Genomic DNA, 18,489 nt, shown 5'->3' with positions numbered 1-18,489 from the left:
AGCCACCACTCCATGACAAACAGCATTGTCGAGTTGATGGACCATCTCCAGAGGAAGCGGCAATAACTTTTGGAGATGTGCAGCAGTTGTTTTCCACTAATACAGAACGCAACAACCCTTGTATACCCTACTGTGAAGCCAATCATCAAATGCACCTGTCCGTACATTTTGCCACGCCACCTGTCATATAATCCTATTGTTGACTTCTTGCTGCGACAGACAATCAGTGACATGGTTCTTTTAACAAATAAATCACCAAAGTATAAAAGAAACTCACCAGATTGATATACTGAGTGAAGAAAGTAAACTCAAGTCAAGAAAAAATATATATTCCATATTAAATGCCAAGTCTGTACAATAGATGATCTAGGTCCTCCGCTTCCCCCCGCCCCCTAAACTGAAATAGAAGCATTCTGTGGACTTTCCTGAATTATTTCTGGAGCATACCAAATGATAAACCAATGTTGTTGCTTTTCAGTGAGTAGGACCATGCGTACTTACCTATCTTATTCTCTGCAGAACACGGTACACCAACGTCAGTAGACTTTGTGGGTAGTGATGCCACCCACTTGGTTGCGTCATTCTGCAGTGGGGACACTGTGGTTTACGACACAGAAACGCTGCAGCCAGTTGTCATTCTTGAATCAAAAAGCAGCTCAGGTAAGCCAAGGCTATGGTTATCCCATCTGTTGTCCCTCATTGTGACATAATTTTAGCATTTTGCACACCTTAGCAGTTGCTTACATTTTTACCTCCACCACCAAAGGTGGATGGAGGTTATGTTTTCACCCCTGTCTGTCTGTCTGTCTGTTTGTTTGTTTGTCTGTTTGTCTGTCTGTCTATCTGCGAACAAAATATCTCAAAAAGTTGTGGACGGATTTGGACGACATTTGGCAGAAAGGTGGTGTATGAGACGAGGACGAAATGCTTCGATTTTGATGAAGATCTGGATTCGGATCCGGCTACTAGAATTTTTTTTAATGTTTCTTCACCATCCGGAGATAGGCCCAAAAACGATATATAGCAGGAAGCAGGATATCTCAAAAAGTTGTGGATGGATTTGGACAAAACTTGGTGGACCGGTTGGGTGTGTGACAAGAACAAATCAATTCAATTTTGGTAAATATCTGAATATGGATTCGGATACGATAGTTATTTAATTGTATATGTGATTCTTCACCATTGAGGGATGGGGCTAAAACCGATACATAGCACGGTATCTCAAAAAGTTATTGACGGATTTGGACGACACTTGGTGGACCGGTTTGGTGTGTGTGACACGGACAAATCTTTTCGATTTTGGTGAAGATCAGAATATGGATTCAGATATGAGAATTATTTAATATTTTAAGTGATTCTTCACCTTTGAGGGATTGGGCAAAAAGTGATATATAACATGATCTTTAAAAAAGTAATGGACGTGTTATGACTAAACTAGGTTGTTGGTTAGGTGACAAGAACAATTTGAATAGATTTTAGTTCAGATCCGAATCCATGTCCGGCTTATCATTGGGATACAAAACAAACTGGTCAGCCTGGCGAGGTATGCGCTCTACTGAGTGCCGTTCTAGTTTTAGTTGTTTGTTTAATCTAACCGTGCAATCATTGCTCATATTCTGCTTTAATTGCAGTCTTGTGCGAAATTACTACCAGCTTGGATTCCTTGGTCATCTTTAATTAATTTGTTAAACACTTTCCTGTTAATAATCATCTGTCATGGTAATTTATCCTTGCTGTTCTGCTTTTAATCTCATGTGAAAATTGAATGAAATGTCGTAAGGTACTTTGTGTTACCAATTCCAAATTTGTGTGCCCATCCAATATTGTTCTTTTTACTTATAAATCGTTTGATTCCTTCTTTGAGACGACTAAGCCCCATTCACATTGCACCAGCTCCCAGCAAAATGCTGGTATTTTTATACCAATTTGCTCGCATCGATTTGATATGAACGATAGCTAAAATCAATGCCAGCACTTTGGTTCTGTCAATTTCCTGCCATTTGTCTCATAGTGAAGGTGGAAAAATTCTGTCATTCATTAGATGTGAACAGTAGCTGTAAGAATGCTGGCAATTTTACACCTTGTGCATTGAAGCATGACGACCATGGGTCATGTACGTAGACCAGTCGAATTAGCCAATCACAAGGCTCCAAACAAAGCCAGATGGGGGGGGGCTTTGGTGAGTCACGTGATTATTTACATGTCGCTTACTCGAGCTCTTGGGGAGGAAGGGGGTGTGTGTCAGTCATGCATGCGTTCTCTATTATTTGGCTTTTTTCTCAATGATTTTTTAGCTCACCTGGAATGAAGTTCAGGGGAGTTAATGCGATGGCACGTTGTCAGTCAGTCAGTCAGTCTGTCTGTCTGTCCGTCAGTCCGTAAACACCTCTTCTCCGAAACTGTTGATGGGATTGCGACCAAATTTGGCACAAATTATATTTGTTGTGATGTGACTAAAGTTTGTTCACGGCATTTTAAAAAATCAGGGTCTAAGGGGGTTTACCAGGGTCAAAGTGGATCAAGGTTTGACCCACCCCCCCCCCCCACCCCCCCCCCAAAATAGATATTTGCTTTTTCCTCTGAAACTACACACATTATTTCGATGAAACTTGACCACAACCTTCATCACCCGTGCTGTACCAAAGTTTGTTCACGCCATGAAAAAAATTCTGCCCCTTTAGGATTCTTGGGGGGTTGCTCCCCAAAATAGGTATTTGCTTTCTTCTCAGAAACTACACACGCAATTTCGATGAAACTTCACCACAACCTTCATCACCCGTGATGTACCAATGTTTGTTCAAGGCATTATAAAAATTAGGGTCTGAGGAGGTATATGGGTTGGGGGAGGGTGGGTTGCCCCCCCCCCCCAAATAGGTCTATTTTTTTGTTTGTCTGTTTAAAGTTTTATGATTATGTTAGGATGATTCTACGTGCTGCCCTGTCTTCTAGCCATCGTTGAAATTGGTTTACAATGCCTTTAGTCAGTGCAGTATGCTGTTTATTCTACCAGGTGACGCCAGGGGTATTTCCCTTATGTTTATACAAGCTAGTCTAACCATTCTGACTTTGCTACGCATTCATAATAATGTGGATGTTAAATTTTTCTTGTTATTTCCACTTTTATTACTTATTTCTGCTTGTTTTACTCATTATTTTTTACACATTCCACTTGGTATTTACCCTCGTTCCACTCGGAAATTGGACTTGTTATTTCCATTTGTGTTGCGTGGAAAATCATGATGGGAGGAAATTGGCTGGACTCAGAACATCCTTCGATTGCACTTTGCTCCTTTGATGAAGGTATTCACCATGAAAGACATCACAATTGTAGTCTGATTGCAGAAACTGCTGCCATCTTTGCCTCCTTGCCACATCATATTGCATCCTACTCCTCAATTATACAATTAAGCATCTATGGATTTCCTGCACTCGCAAAATTACACAGTGGTGCTGGTAAAACACATAAGATGCCTTAATGACGTGTACCAAAATGTGAGAAAACTCCGCATTATCGTAACCGTTCGCCATCTTTATATGATACAGTACAACCATGCACCGCACACAAAGTATCGTATCCGGTTTTCTTGCGGCATTTCACTTGTGCGATGTGAATGACCGATGCCAGAAATTTCCTTGCGATTTTGTACCATTGGTCACTGATGTGAATGGCAGGCAGTGAGCATTGCCAATATTTCATTGCCGACATTTTTGGTGTGAAAATGGGTTAGAAACACCGCTCCTTCTCATGCACCCAATATGCACAACCACCTGTTTTCATCTCATTCCATCCAGCAGTTCAGGAGTGCATGAAGTCAAACAATCAAACACGATGATTATTCCATTTATATTCTGGTGTTCTTCCTGAAGGCAGGTTCAGCACCACCGAAACAGTTTCTTGGCAAGGGTTTGCCTGGGTGGTTTGCCATTCCTCTTCCAGAATTAGTTGGGGCAGGAATTTGGAATTTGCTGGCGATAGCTCGTGTATTCTTCGTGAAGGACCCTTTTTTGTTGGTATACATGATCGAGGCTCGTGAAAGAGCTAACAATCACACAAAAAGTCAAACCGACACATAAAACACAAAAAATAAGGGGAGCGGTAGACAAGATGGGGAGAGAGGGGGAAGGACACAAACACAACATTTGAGAGCAGGGGCATCGGGAGAAATGTGGGAGGGAGAGGGCTTGGCGGGAGGTGGGAGAGGTATAAAACATATGAACACTGCAAGAACTTCCAGGAAAGAAGTTGAAATTTCCAAAAAAGTGTATCTGGGGTGAATTAGGTGGGGTAGAAAAGATCAAGGTTTTGGATGGGGGAAGATAAGAGATGGTGGTGAACAGCTGTTTTAAAGACCTGGAGGGAGGAGTGGGATTGAAGGGAGTGGGGGAGTTTGTTCCAGAGGTGGGAGAAAAGGGGAATGAAAGAGTGAAGGTGAGCAGAGAGCCTAGATTTTGGCAGTTTAACCATAAGAGGGTTGCAGGCAGATCTTGTGCGACCTGAAGGAGTATTGGGGCGGACAGAGCACAGAGAGAGCTGGGGGAGCAAGGCCGGAGAGGAGTCGGTAGAAGACAGAAAGACCACCAACCTGCCTGCGGTGAGTGAGTGAAAGGCCCTCGGAGTTAGCTTCATCACAGGAGATTCCAATGATTCTGAAAGCTTTGGTTTCAACAGCGTGAAGCCGAGCTAGGTGTGAGGCAGGAGCACCGGCCCAGAGGGGGGGAACAGTATTCCATTGAGCTGCGGATGAAAGCCTTGCATGTGGTGAGGAGCTCAGGTGTGCCAAAGAAGGACTTCGCACGACGGAGGATGCCCAGTCGGTGACTGGCTTTGGAGGCCAGCTTGGAAATGTGGTTTTCCCAAGAAAGATTATGGCAGATAGTGAGACCCAAAAGCTTGAGCGACAGAACTTCTTGGAGAGCATTTTTTAAGAAAGTAGATGGGAGGGTTTTCCAGTCGGTCTTTTCGGAGAGACATAGTAAGAGTGTAAGATTTGTCAGGATTGAAAGACATGTTCCACTTGTTTGACCAGTCTGTGATTTTGTCCAGGTCTGCAGAGAGTGAGGAGGCTGCAGACTGCCGATCTGAGGGATGAGGAATAGAGCGGCAGATAGTGGAGTGATCAGCAAAGAGATAGAGAGGATTTTCCAGAGAGTCGGAGAGATCATTGATGAAGACCAGAAATAGCACAGGGCCCAGCACACTACCTTGGGGATCTCCAGCCAGAACAGGAAGGAGAGATGAGGGAAATCCATTGAGGGCCACACGTTGCCTACGACCAGAGAGGAAGTCCGCAAGCCAGGAGTGGAGATTTCCATGGATACCATAGGAGGAGAGTTTGGTGAGCAGAGCTGGGTGAATGAATGAATGAATGAATGAATGAATGATCGTTTTAAGGCCATTTTCCCCGCTAGAGCAGGGGTTAGCCTTGCGGGCCCCATGACAATCATGGTTCCCTGTTTGAGGCAATGTTTTTATGGCCGGATGCCCTTCCTGACGCCAGAGCTGGGTGCCAGACCGTATCGAAGGCACGTGATATGTCAAGTGAAACAGCTCTGATTTCCTTTTTGGCATTGAGGACCGCCATCCTTTGTTGAGACAGCAGAAGCAACATGTCCAGAGTAGAATGACCTGGTCTGAATCCAAATTGATGATCAGAGATCAAGTCATTGGAGAAGAGGAAGGATTTGATATCCGAAGCAATGCTGGATTCCATGACTTTGCTGATAATTGGAAGCAGGCTGATTGGTCTGTAGTTGCAAGGATCTGTTTTTGCACCTTTTTTGTGTAAAGCAGTAATGTTTGCTGATTTCCAAGATGCTGGCACATGACCTTGAGCAAAAGAGAGGGTGAAAAGAGCAGAGAGATGGTGAGATAGAGCGACAGAGCAGGATTTTAGGACCCGTGGGCTGATGCCGTCTGGTCCAGTTGCAGAATCAGAGTCGAGGTTTGATAAAAACTTCTCCACCTTGTCAGGAGAGAAGGACACAGAGTCCAGGAGCAGTTGGGTTCGACTGGGAAAGGTGGGAACAGAGAGAGATGGGTTTGGGACACAAGATTTTGAGGCAAACACAGAGTTGAGGCATTCGGCTTTGTCACGTGCGGTGTCAACTGTGTAGCCATTTGAGGTAAGGGAGGGGATGGAGGGGGAACAAACACCAGAAACGGATTTGACCAGATGCCACCAGGATTTGGAGGAAGGAGACATGTTTGAGAGTTCAATCTTGAGTGTGGAGAGATAGTGCTTCCTGGCACTCCTGAGGGTAGATACACACTTGTTCCGAGCTTGGTGGAAGGAACAGAGATTGCCTTCAGTTGGATTTGCCTTCCAAGAGGCAAAGGCAAGTTGTTTCAGGGCAACTGCCTCACTATAAAATTCAGTGTACCATGGATGGGAGGAAGGGTAAGACAACTGAAGACGAGATGGGATAAATCTGTGCATGAGAGAGAGCAGTTTGCTTTGGAAGAATTCCCAGGAAGAATTGATGTCAGAGGCAGTAGAGATGGGAGACCAGTCCAGATGATTGATGGCTGCTTGCAGACCGTGTCAGTCAGCGTGAGTGAAATGCCAGACTCGTCGGCGCTGAGGAGGCTCTCTGAGAATGGCCAGAGAGATGTCCACTTTAACAAGCACATGATCAGAAGAACCGATTGGAGCAGAAGAAGAGCAGCAGACATTTGCAGGGAAGTTTGTCATAACCAAGTCCAGAAGAGAAGGTATTCCATTGACTGCGATCCAGGTCGGGAAATTGACAGATTGTGTCAGTCCCAATGAGTCGCAGAAGTCCTTTGCTGAGGTGCCATGGCTGGTGAGAGGAACCCACACCCAGCCAGCTGGCATGATGACAGTTGAAGTCGCCACATATGAGGAAGAGAGAGTTTGGATGAGTTGACAGAAGTTGGTCCATGTTGTCCGACAGCGAAATGTAAATGGAGTCATCACTGTTTGGAAGACGGTACAGAACACATATGAACAAAAGGTGGGAGCGGAGAGGAAGCCGTAGCCAGAGGTACTCCTGGGGGTGTGGTGGAGAGAGGGCAGTGCAAGGAGAGTGAGGAAGAGAGTTTTTGATAAAGATAGCAACCCCACCACCAGGACGAGGCTCAGGTCGATCATACCGGAGGAGGGAGTAACCAGGAAGAGATATTAAGGAATCGGAGACATCTTGAAGGAGGAAAGTTTCTGTTAAGCAGATCAAGTCTGGATTGTCAGAAGCAACGTGAATGGAGAGATCAATCAGGTTTGAACGAAGGCCCCGGATGTTTGAGGTCCATACCGTTAATGAGGAGAGAGGGCGAGCATCGGGTGCAGGACAGGGGAGGAGAGGGGTAGAGTCAGATGAAGGATGAAAGGGGGAGGTAGGGAGAGCAGTTGATAGTGTGTCAGAGATTACAGAAGAGTTACAAGAAAGGGAAGGATGAGGAGGACGAAAGGTTTGATGGTGATGGGATGAGGCACAGTGTGGGGTTGTTTGAGGTGGGGAAGAGGAAAGTAGAAGGTTGGGGGAGGTGGAGGTATGAGATAGAAGGGAGACGAAGTGGGGAGGAGGCAGCTTTGAGAAGGAGGTGGGAGGAGGGAGAATTCGGGAGGGATGGTTGGGGGGGAGATTTGAAGGGGAGGAGTTGGGGGGGGGGGGGAGTTTTGAATGGGAGGGGTAGGGGGGGAGTTTAGGAGGGGAAGGGCAAGGGGGGAGATTTGGAGGGGAGGGGCAAGGGGGGAGATTTGGAGGGGAGGGGCAAGGGGGGAGTTTGGGAGGGGAGGGGCAAGGGGGGAGACTTGGAGGGGAGGGGCAAGGGGGCAGACTTGGAGGGGAGGGGCAAGGGGGGAGATTTGGAGGGGAGGGGAGGGGAGGGGCAAGGGGGGAGTTTCGAAAGTGGATGATTAATGAAAGACGGCCATTTATAACAATTTGGGTTTATTGTGATTTTCAAGTTAGCGATCCTTTTAAGAACGATGGATGAGGGGTGGAATGAATGAGAATTTAGATCATGTAGTGAGAAATAATTATATGAGATTGAATTTTTTTTTTTTAATGGAATGAGTTGAAGAGGAAATTGAAAGGAGCCTTTTAAATAGGAAGAAAAACAGTGTGTTGTAATAAACCACTGAATAAAACACTGCAGGGGAAAGTTTAAACATATTTAAACAGAACCGTGAAGAACAGTCTTATATTCACAAAGATACCAACGGGGAGAGGGAGCCGAGAGGGACAACTACGAGTCACCTGAACAGGGCACAAGGTGGAAGGCAAGGTGATAATGGGGGCGGGGCGGGACAGCGCACGTGGACAGAGGCGCACGATGGGACAAAAGCACACGAGGAGAAAGGGAAATAAAAGTTTGTTTGTTTTTTTTGTTTTTTTTGGGGGGGGGGTTGAGGGGGGTGGAGGTTACAACGTTAGACAAAGAGTAGATGTTCGGGGAAGTTTGGGGGAGAAGGGAAAATCTAAAAACCTAGCAAAAATGGCGAAGGAAGGTACAAACTTCGACGGGGAAAGCCTGGGGCAAGGCCGCACATGCGCGGCAAACAGAAACGATTAATTTATGAAAGATAAACACCGATAAACTTCCAAGGGGCACACTATAGGTTCACACACCGAAAGATAAATACAGTTTCGACAAAATACAATTGTGAACAATGACTTAACTTTGAAAACGTGGAGACCGTGTCGAGCTTCGAAAATCCGTGACGTCGTTTCCAAGATCTCGCGAGATATGCGGATGGGAAAAATGGGGTAAGAGGGAAGTTGGATCGGTCCTCATGGATTAATTAGCTTCTGCAGGAGGAATGGTGATTTGTATATGGACGAGCAGATGGTGGATTGTGAGGGAATAACCAAGTGAGTGGATCTAATGTACAGACGGATGGAATGATGTGAATATTGTGGGATATTTAAGGGATATTGTGGGATATTTAAGTGGGATATAAGGCTGTGGGATATTTAAGGGCCAGCAGCTCATTCTGGCACATGGGACGTCAGATTAACGTCCATCCGAGGGACGTTGCACACATTGATGATTCACCCTACAGTGAAGCAGTCCATCACTGTGTCAGGATTCAAACCTCGGCTAGACAGCTTAGAGGCGATGTATAATGACTTTATATGATAACTCCTTCACTTCTATGACGTCTATGGTTTTCATGTATTTTATTATAGCTTGGATTCACACCCCTCTCCCACCACCCAATTCCCTCCTCTCCCCCTCCACCCCACACTGAGAGTGGCGCTATGCATCACACAAATTTGCATCCTATGCCCTTCCCCTAACTCGAACCCCGCAGGGATATGAAATCTTTTTTTGTGCTGTCTAAAACCTTCCCGGGTTATGCCTCAATCTCTTTCCTTCCATCTCCCCCACTTCCAACTCGAACCATGAGGGATATGAAAAAAAACTTGTGTTGTCGAAAACCTTCCCAGGCTACCTCAATCTCCCCCTCCCCTTCCCCGCCCCCTCCTCCGAGTGCAACCATCGATTTTAAACTCGTTCTGCCCAGTGGTTTAGAGATGCAGTAGACTAGTAGAGTGTAGAAATTTAGTGTATAAACAAATGCAAACAGACCCCACAAAGATAATTACGCATTACAGATAGTATTGTGTTTTATTGTTAGGGTCATCAAACTCGTCCCGAGTCGCCTGGGTTCCCAATCTGACTAGTCTCATCAAAGCGACCGCAACAGTCGACCGCTTCAAAAACTCCCCAGTCAGATCTGATTGGGAGACTCAAAACGGTCCTGCGTCACACCAATGAATTTCACGTGGTGCAATCTATTTAGGCCAAGCGACTTAAATCATGTGACACGGTCTTCTATGCGTTGTGGAGGCCGCAACCAATTATTCCCTTAACACAGTGGTTCCCAAACGTTTTTGTCCACGACCCAAATTTGAAATCGTATTCGTCTCACAATTGTGAGGTTAGTCTGTACTCCCTATGTGATGCTCCCCATTTGCTGCTATTAATCACCTCAATCCACCAATAATCCGCCTCACCAAACGTCAGTTCAACAACCCCTCATTCACCCCATAGGTCTTTCCTTCAACCCACTCAGTTGGTTTATTCACATCATTCCGTCCGTCTGTACATTCGATCCACTCACTTGGTTATTCCCTCACAATCCACCATCTGCTCGTCCATATATAAATCACCATTCCTCCTGCAGAAGCTAATTAATCCATGAGGACCGATCCAACTTCCCTCTTCCCCCATTTTTCCCATCCGGATATTTACTCCGCCGCGTAAAAGACAACGATTGTCTAGACCGAAAGGACAACCAAAAGGTGCCGGGGTAGGGGCGAGGTGCGAGCGGTTGTGTGCACAGGAGGCTCGCTGAGGGGCAAACGTGTCACCACCGATGAAGTAGAACATTTGCTCGTGCAAACGACCAACTCGAATAAGTGCGCGCAAAATAAACTGGCATGGAACGTAGCAGAAGGACCACATGGTGTGCGTGGAGTTGTTCCACTCCATCATCCTGACTCTGCCCAGTTGCACACGCACCAATCAGGATGGGCTGCGCAGAGTCGGAGGATGTTCGTATGATGTTCACGGCCCTCAAAACCACGCCCGGCGAGATGCGTATACAAGTCAAAGCGCAACTCAATCCATGGCTGTTTGGCGATGAACCAGGGACACGAGAACAAAACGAACTGCTGACTCAGATATCGAGTTAAGCCAGGCTGTGCTGGGTTATGAGGCGCAGGAGCGAGTCGTGTCGGAGGTGAGCAGCCCATGAGCCAAGGGCACGGTGAAGTCCCTGGTGTGTCGTGCAACTCCAGCTACACTCTGCAACACATGCTTCCGACACAACAATGAGACTCCACGGCCCAACCCCCCAACCCCTCACCCCCTAACCCACCCCCTTCTTCCACCCTTCCCCCTCTTCCCCCCCCCCCCCTTTCATCCCACGAATCCGAAAAGTCCCCCTCATGGTGAACCCCGAACCCTGAGTCATAACAATATAGATAACTTTAAACAAAGCCCTAACTTCGCCATTCAGTGGTTCAAGTGTGCTCTTCATTGAAATGTGAGTGTGCCTGACTGTTAAGACGTTTTTTTAAATATTCTACATTGCTCCTTGATTTCGAGTTTGGGTAAAGCTTGATTTTATTACGTCTTTTTATAGGTTCTTGAATTATTGCAAAAAAGAACTCGCCTGCAAATTGCTTGTCAATAACCATTTCAGATGCACCTCTGGCTAATCAGATCAACAGTGTGGCGAGTCATCCCACTCTGCCGATCACTGTAACGGCACATGAAGACCGGCACATAAAGTTCTTCGACAACAACACGGGTGAGATTGTTTGGTAGATTTTTTTAGGGTTTTACTTTTTAGCCTGTCCCCTGCGCAGCAGGATACGGGGTTTTGCAATCACTTCTGTGTGTGTGTGTGTGTGTGTGTGTGTGTGTGTGTGTGTGTGTGTGTGTGTGTGTGTGTGTGTGTGTGTGTGTGTGTGTGTGTGTGTGTGTCCGTCCGTCCGTCCGTCCGTCCGTCCAGGCAATAACATTTTTACCATTTGAGTTTTGTCATCAACTTTTCAAGAAAGCCTTATCAGAATATGGAGAAGACATGAATAATTTACTCAAAAGGTCAAAGGTCAGCGTCACATAAAATTGTCAATTTTAATCCGATAGACCTAAAATTAAGAATATGCATATTGTGTCACTGAATTTGGTCCACCAATCAAAACCGATTTTTTTTTTTTTTTAACATCAAAAGGTTGAGGTTGCTTAAAATATCAATATCTCGGACATATCAATATGTCAGTGACCAAATATGACCAAACTCATCTATTGTAACCTGTTCTGTCAAAAAGATCAAAGGTCAAGGTCACAAAATGTCAATTCTCATCTGATTGACTTGGAATTTCTGCAGGGTTTGCATATTGGGTCCAGGTCACCTAAAATCGTCAATCCTTTTATTTATTTATTTAGCTGTTTTCATCATGTTTACCGTACGAAGCAGAAGAAATCCGAATACAGAGCAGACTGACGGGCTTTCCATTTTCAGATGCTTTATAGATTTATTGTGAAATTGCACTGGAAGCCACGATGGATACAGTGCACAACACGCATCATGATGGGTAAAGGCTTGAATATTTATTTGTAAAGTATTTTAACGTTGCTTTCCTCACTTTCCTGCCAATGATCTTTCCAGGAAAGCAAATCCACGCCATGGTGGCTCACTTGGATGCTGTTACCTGCTTGGCAGTCGATCCGAACGGACTTTATCTCATGTCGGGAAGTAAGTACAACCCACAGTAGATATTGTACCTCTTGTCTTGCCAACAGCTGTTATCAACAAAATCTGAAGGACATGACTAATCAAAGCATAATACAGTATGTGCTTTTTGATGAAGTGCTTTGGATTGTCCAAGCATTTTTATGCATTTGTTTATTTTTGTAATAAAAGCTTCAAATTCGCCAAGAAACAGCATCCGTTGGTGTTCGAAAACATGTAGTGCACAACTACTTATTCCTTTGCAGCCTTCCTTTGCATTTACTTATTTGAAGGCCAGAGACATTTTTTCAGGTTGACCGTCTGGCTGTCTGGCCATGTCCCCATCGTTTTGTCTGTTATCAATTATTATTATTTTTTCTTCTCCACTGGAGGGATTTAATCCAAACTTGGTACAAATATTGATTCGAATACAAAGATTATCTAATTCAATTTTGGGTTCAGGTCAAAGGTCAATGGTCATATGCCCTTTGAAAGGTATTTTTGTCCCCCGTCGCACCGCGGAGCGAAAGGGGGACTATGGTTTTCCCCTCCGTCCATGCGGGCGTACGTGCATGCGGGCGTGTGTGCGTGCGTGCGTAAGCGAAGGACCGCATTCGAATTTGGTGTGTGGGTGCAACCCACGTCAAAATCCAAGATGGCCGCCACCATGTATGTCTGATGCCATTTATGTCTGAACCTTGTGAGCGGAATATCCTGAAAAATAAGCGAAGTACCAACTTCTAATCTGGTGTGTGGGTGTATCTAGGCATAAGGAAGAACGCTATTGAAAATTGGGTCGCCACGTCAAAATCCAAGATGGCCGCCACCATATATATGTCTGAACCTTGTGAGCGAAATATCTTGAAAAATAAACGAAGTACCAACTTCTAATCTGGTGTGTGGGTGTATCTAGGCATAAGGAAGAACGCTATTGAAAATTGGGTCGCCACGTCAAAATCCAAGATGGCCGCCTCCATGTATGTCTGAACCTTGTCAGCGAAATATATCATAGCATGTTTTCTGCGTCTTCCACTTTGTCAACTCACATCACTTCCCCGACGGGGGACCTAGGCGTAACGCTTGTTCACACTTTACTCGAGTTGGGAGTGTTTTATGTTCTCTCTTCTACTTCTCTCTTTTTTTTCTCACATGCTCTCTCATGTGAACCTTGTGTTTTCATCTGACCTTTATCTGAGATCAAACGTAACACTGGGTTCACAACTAAGATAGACGCATTCAGTGTACAGTGTGTGTGTGGGGGTTAAAGTTCAGAAAGAGCATATGCAGTTACCCTTTACACTCGTGGTTAAAAAGCACTAATAATACCAGTATTACACACTGTAATAATTGCATAATCCTGAAAACTTTAATTGAAAAAAATGTAAAATAGATAGTTCATGGAACACCTTGCCCCACACAGTTTTGAGAAAAAGTGCACCGGACTTTATTGGAAAAAGTTTATTGAAGAAGAATAAGAAGAATCTCGAGTTCCCCCGTCATGGGAGCGAGAGGGGAAATTTTGATCGGTCAAGAAGGCATCTAATTTTGCCAAAGTACTGCTAAACCGAAGGTTTTTGAAAGTGAAAACAAACGATTTGCGTTCTACAATGTTCAAGTATATAATTCAATTGAAAGGAAATAAGATTTTTAAACTTAAAGGCTATAGAAAAAACAAACAAACATGAGTAACAAAGTTCTTAATGTACAGTGTGACTCTTCCGCCAGGATTGGGTTCAGGTCGATCAAACCAGAGAAGACAATAGCCAGGTAGAGACCACTCAGGGATGTGGAAGGAATCTGCAAAGGGGTGGGGCATGGGGGAATAAGATTGGGGGTGGGGGGGGGGGGGTTTGTGGAAATCATTGTATTCTAATGTTTTCTCCCTATATCTATTTAAACATCTCCGTTGTCTTCTTTTTCACGAGTACAGTGAAACCTTCACAGTGGTTTGTTAAACGGAACGAACTAAGCCGATCTGAACGAAGCTGGGCTGCGTTTTGTGGGGAAAACAGTACAATTTCGTGACTTTCTCTCCTAAAAGCCAAACTTGTTTGCTGTATACCTGAAAGGTTTATTCATTTGAATTTCTTCCAAAATTCAGGTTAACACACTCGAGGGCCTTTCACACCTCGTATTTTTTTTGCCTTAACCCCAAGTAATTGGTGGGGCTAATAATCACTTAGCCCCACCGATTACCCAGAGTTAAGTTTCTTTTCACACCTCATTTTTCAGTCATCTCATCTCGATTCTTGAAAAAATGAACTTGTAAAATGGGTTGTGACATGTAAAATGGGATAAAAAATGAACTTATTTACCAACCGATTGCTCTGAAACACAATACAACCCTTCTACCGATGTTCTGCAGGATCGCTCGGCCTTGGCATTTTCGATTTTTGGATCAGGTGGGCTCCGACAGGTGTTCCCCCAAATCTCAACATCAATAGATGACCATCAGCCCACTCGAGGAAACTTAGAATTCATTCAACTTAGCTGGGGTTGGTAGTTAGTTCATGAAGTGTGAAAAGAAAACCTGGGGTTAAGAAATGGTGTGAAACTGGGCCAAGGAAACCTGGGATTAACGCTTAGCACCAGGTTAAGAAAGTCTGTCGTTATGGCTTGAGGTGTGAAAGGCCCTGCAGAAATTGCTTCCTTGTAAACCCAGATCAATTAATTAAGCAGAGACAGAAATACAATACTCGAATCCGGAGAAATTTGTACATTTCATTGGGTTTTAGAGCAGTTTGTTGAAAGGCTTTGTCATCAAAGAAAGCTGTGGCTACATAGGGTGAGTCCAAACACACAGGACGAAAGGGGGGTTTGGGGTCGGGGAACAACGTAACACTGCGAAATCCATTAGAAATAAGTCTTTAATTCACGACATGCATTAACTGGAAATATCGTTTATCCGCAACACCCTTGTTCCCGACCATTTCAGATAAAAGAGCTGAAGCAAATTGGCTTTTTTGTATTAACCTCAAATTGATAGCTTTGTTCTGCTGACACCAAGACAGGTGTTTTTGAAGCCTTTTTGAAAATTTCTGATGCACACCACTCCCTTTGTGTTGTGGTCCATTGCACTGTCCTGGCAGTACCTTCTCTCAGTACCATTTTTCTTTTTCCTGACAATAAATAATTATGCTCTTGGCTGTTCTTGAGTAAAGGGGGGAGGGAGGGGAAATTGAGAAAATGTAATTGAGGAAAGGAAGAGAGGAGTAGATTGTAAAGAAGGCAAGGAAAAGTAGGTTGCAGAGAAAAGGCACATACATCATAAAGTGTGTTTTTGATAATGGTTCACTGTGTCAAAAAAACTGTTGGAGCTATATTTACTGAGCTGATCTTCAAGCCTCTGGATTCCGCTGTCCCCCATACCCTCTCACTACCCCCATCAGGTCACGACTGCTCCATCCGGCTGTGGAACCTGGAGAGCAAGACGTGTGTTCAGGAGATCACGGCGCACCGGAAAAAATTTGATGAGGCTATCCACGATGTGGCCTTTCACCCTTCGAAGGCCTTCATCGCTAGTGCTGGAGCAGATGCCCTCGCTAAGGTTTTTGTATAAAAACGGGCACCACCGTCGACGTGTCGCCACCGCAAACAGCGGCTGTCCCACAGGAAGTGTGGGGGATAAAGAGACGGGTGATGCACGTATAGGTGGAGATCTTCTCCCACATTCTGAGCCAGGACGCTGTGGAGTTTGCCTGCTCATCTGAGGCCAGTGAGGCAGAAGGCTTCGTCGGTTTGTGGAGAAAGTGTGAGTGCAGTTTATAAGTGGTGATCCGAGGGTTGACGGTGGTGACGTGGTAGGCTGAAGCGAGTGCCACACTCTGAGAGTTGTGGTCGTGAAGGCAAACGATAGGATGGACCTTATCAGTCTCCTGACCCCATTGCTCTGACACCTGCTTTGTGCGCCCAATCGTAGCCTTATCCTCAAAAAGCTGTCCCAGGCTACAAATGGATTTGTAAATTTGTTGTTGTATCCATAAATGTAATCTGATTTTTAAGTTGCTGTAATGATATTAATCTGCTTCACCTCTTTCTTAAAGCACGGATTTTTTTCTTCTTCTTCTTCTTCTTCTTCTTTCACACTGCATCTTTGCAGAAAGGCCAAGTAAGGCAGGCAGTTGAACCTTGTTGGGTCCGGGTTGCTCTGGTTTTTATCATTTCGGGTTGAACTCTTCGCAATCCCATCTTTCAAATTGCTTTGTTGTTTGGGAACAGTTTCTTTTTAGAAAGCAGAATAATCGCATATTGTTCCATGTTAAGCAGTACGACGGCTTATAAATTTACGCGTTTGGCCCTGGCCATTCTGCCTCATTTTGTTTTTCTTTTTCTTTAGCTGCTGCTTTAAGTTTTGCACACCTTTTGGCACCAGATTGTTCCTGACATTGCGAAAGAGGCAGAATGTTTGGCGATTTAAAATGCTGCCTTGAAGTTCAAAAGAACAGGATGGCAAAGCAGTTGCCCAGGGCATTTTTAACGTGCTGTTCACATTTGTGTGGCATGAGTGCTTTAAATCCTCATCCGATGGCAGTATTTAAAAGCAAGCATGGTATCATTTAACCGTTAACAGAGCATAAGCTGGTTGTTGAAAGCCGTGTTGGTTGTGATATCGTAATATTTTGGGGTGCTTGCGGATCTTCCGTATCCCTTGGCACATACTCTGACTCGGTCTCAGTATCCGCCCTCCTCCCCTCACCCCCCAATCTCTCCACGGCCCTTTTCTCTCTGATTAAATATATCACATCCATTACATCAGGCCTGAGTATTCTGAAAGTATGGAGTGGCTTGGCAAGCTCCAAAGATAGTCCGTGAGCTCGTTTGCATCACCATGTGATTACTGTACATTATCCTGTATTTACAAATCGCTCTGTATTTTGTCAGTGAATATTCACACCAACACTAGTTAGATGCTTGGTGAATTTTTTTTTTTTTTCTGGACGGCTTTATTTGGGGGTTGGGAGCGGTGGAATCGGGGCACAGATGGAGATGGATGCAGCTGGGATTGGATGAGGTTATTTTGAAATGCGCCACCTGTTGAGGGTCGAGTGGATGCAGCACCATCGCACCGTCAGCACCTCACGCTGCAATTGGTTCGACGGCAGGCAACCATCTTGGCGTTTAAACCCTACGTTTCAAATGACAAAACGGACAATAAAAAGCTTTCAAAGCATGTGTAATTGAAACAGGAAATCCTCGAGGCTCTTCTACGTTGCAGAAAGATTACACTGGGTTTTTTTTTGTTTGTTTTTTTGGGGGTTTTTTTTTTCTTTTTTCTTTTTCCTACTTTTATTGTGCTGCATGGTTATTGAAATAAAGTATTCTCGTCTTCCTCATAGATTCCATAGATTAAGATGGGTTTCATGTATTTTGCAGCGTTAGCAACGAGCACAGGTCAAAACACCAGTACTGACTTCATGGGTATGTACAACAGATTAGCCTGCTGTGTCTACGGACGTGTAATAAACTCCAGAGGGTGTACAGATGATTGTATCATCACTTGTGTACATTGCTGTCGACGTCACCCTGTAACATCATATAAAACGGTAAAGATGCATAAGCTTTGTTATTTTATTGCTGAAATGTTTTGCCTTGTAATGTATAAAACTAGAAAAATTGTGTTCATACAGACGCTAATTATTGTAATATTGTTCTCTTTTCTGGAAGGGAAGTGATAGATTTTTTGCCAATAAAACGAGCTTTCAAACGAATCGATCTAGCTTGTACTATTTAAAATGGCAAAGTTTGCTCAGAAAATAACTTGAAACGAATTGGTCCGTCGAACCTTCCTTCTTTCATTCCCAAACATTTTCAAATGTCAATCGGGATTCGGTGACGTGCGAACTCCAATTCTTCAAATGACTTTTCCCGCTCGTTCCACTGGCATTTTGATTAATATTGAATTATCACCTGTTATTGTCCCTGGTGTTGGGCTAGCGGCTAGGGTGCCGGCTTAGGATCCTAGGATCCTGGGTTCGAATCCCAGTCAATCGCTGAATTAAGGCCAGGGGGGTTGACTCAGCCTGCCATCCTTCCGAGATCGGCAAATTGAGTACCGGTTCACTGGTAATTCCCTGCTTGTCGTTAAAGGCGGCAAAAAGGGTTGGCGTCAGGAAGGGCATCCGGCCGTAAAACATTGCTTCAAAAAGGGGACCGAAAAACAACAACAACCACAGTTCCCGAAAAAGGCCAACCCCCGCTTGCGGGGAAAAATGGCCTCTAAAAGGTGGTTTTTTTTATCACCTGTTATCATCGTCTTTGAAAATGCGCATGTTATGAT

General features: G+C 44.6%; 1 protein-coding gene across 7 annotated transcripts in view; it reads left to right on the top strand.

Moving 5' to 3' along the window:
* The window catches only part of STRN3 (striatin 3), a 143,665-nt gene extending 125,745 nt beyond the window's left edge, over positions 1-17,920 (top strand). For all 7 annotated transcript variants that reach the window (XM_068128848.2, XM_068128847.2, XM_078784516.1 and 4 more), the window contains 4 exons: positions 520-660; positions 11,178-11,285; positions 12,150-12,236; positions 15,602-17,920. In XM_068128848.2, the coding sequence (XP_067984949.1) occupies positions 520-660; positions 11,178-11,285; positions 12,150-12,236; positions 15,602-15,771 (506 nt within the window). In that variant the 3' untranslated portion in view covers positions 15,772-17,920. The remainder of the gene's footprint in view (positions 1-519; positions 661-11,177; positions 11,286-12,149; positions 12,237-15,601) is intronic.
* Positions 17,921-18,489: the final 569 nt, after the last annotated feature.

The sequence above is a fragment of the Myxine glutinosa genome, chromosome 9 (assembly GCF_964187855.1).
Source record: "Myxine glutinosa chromosome 9, kmMyxGlut1.1, whole genome shotgun sequence".
NCBI classification, from domain to species: Eukaryota; Metazoa; Chordata; class Myxini; order Myxiniformes; family Myxinidae; genus Myxine; species Myxine glutinosa.
The sequence above is the reverse complement of the archived record's forward strand: the minus strand, read 5'-3'. Positions and strand labels throughout refer to the sequence as shown.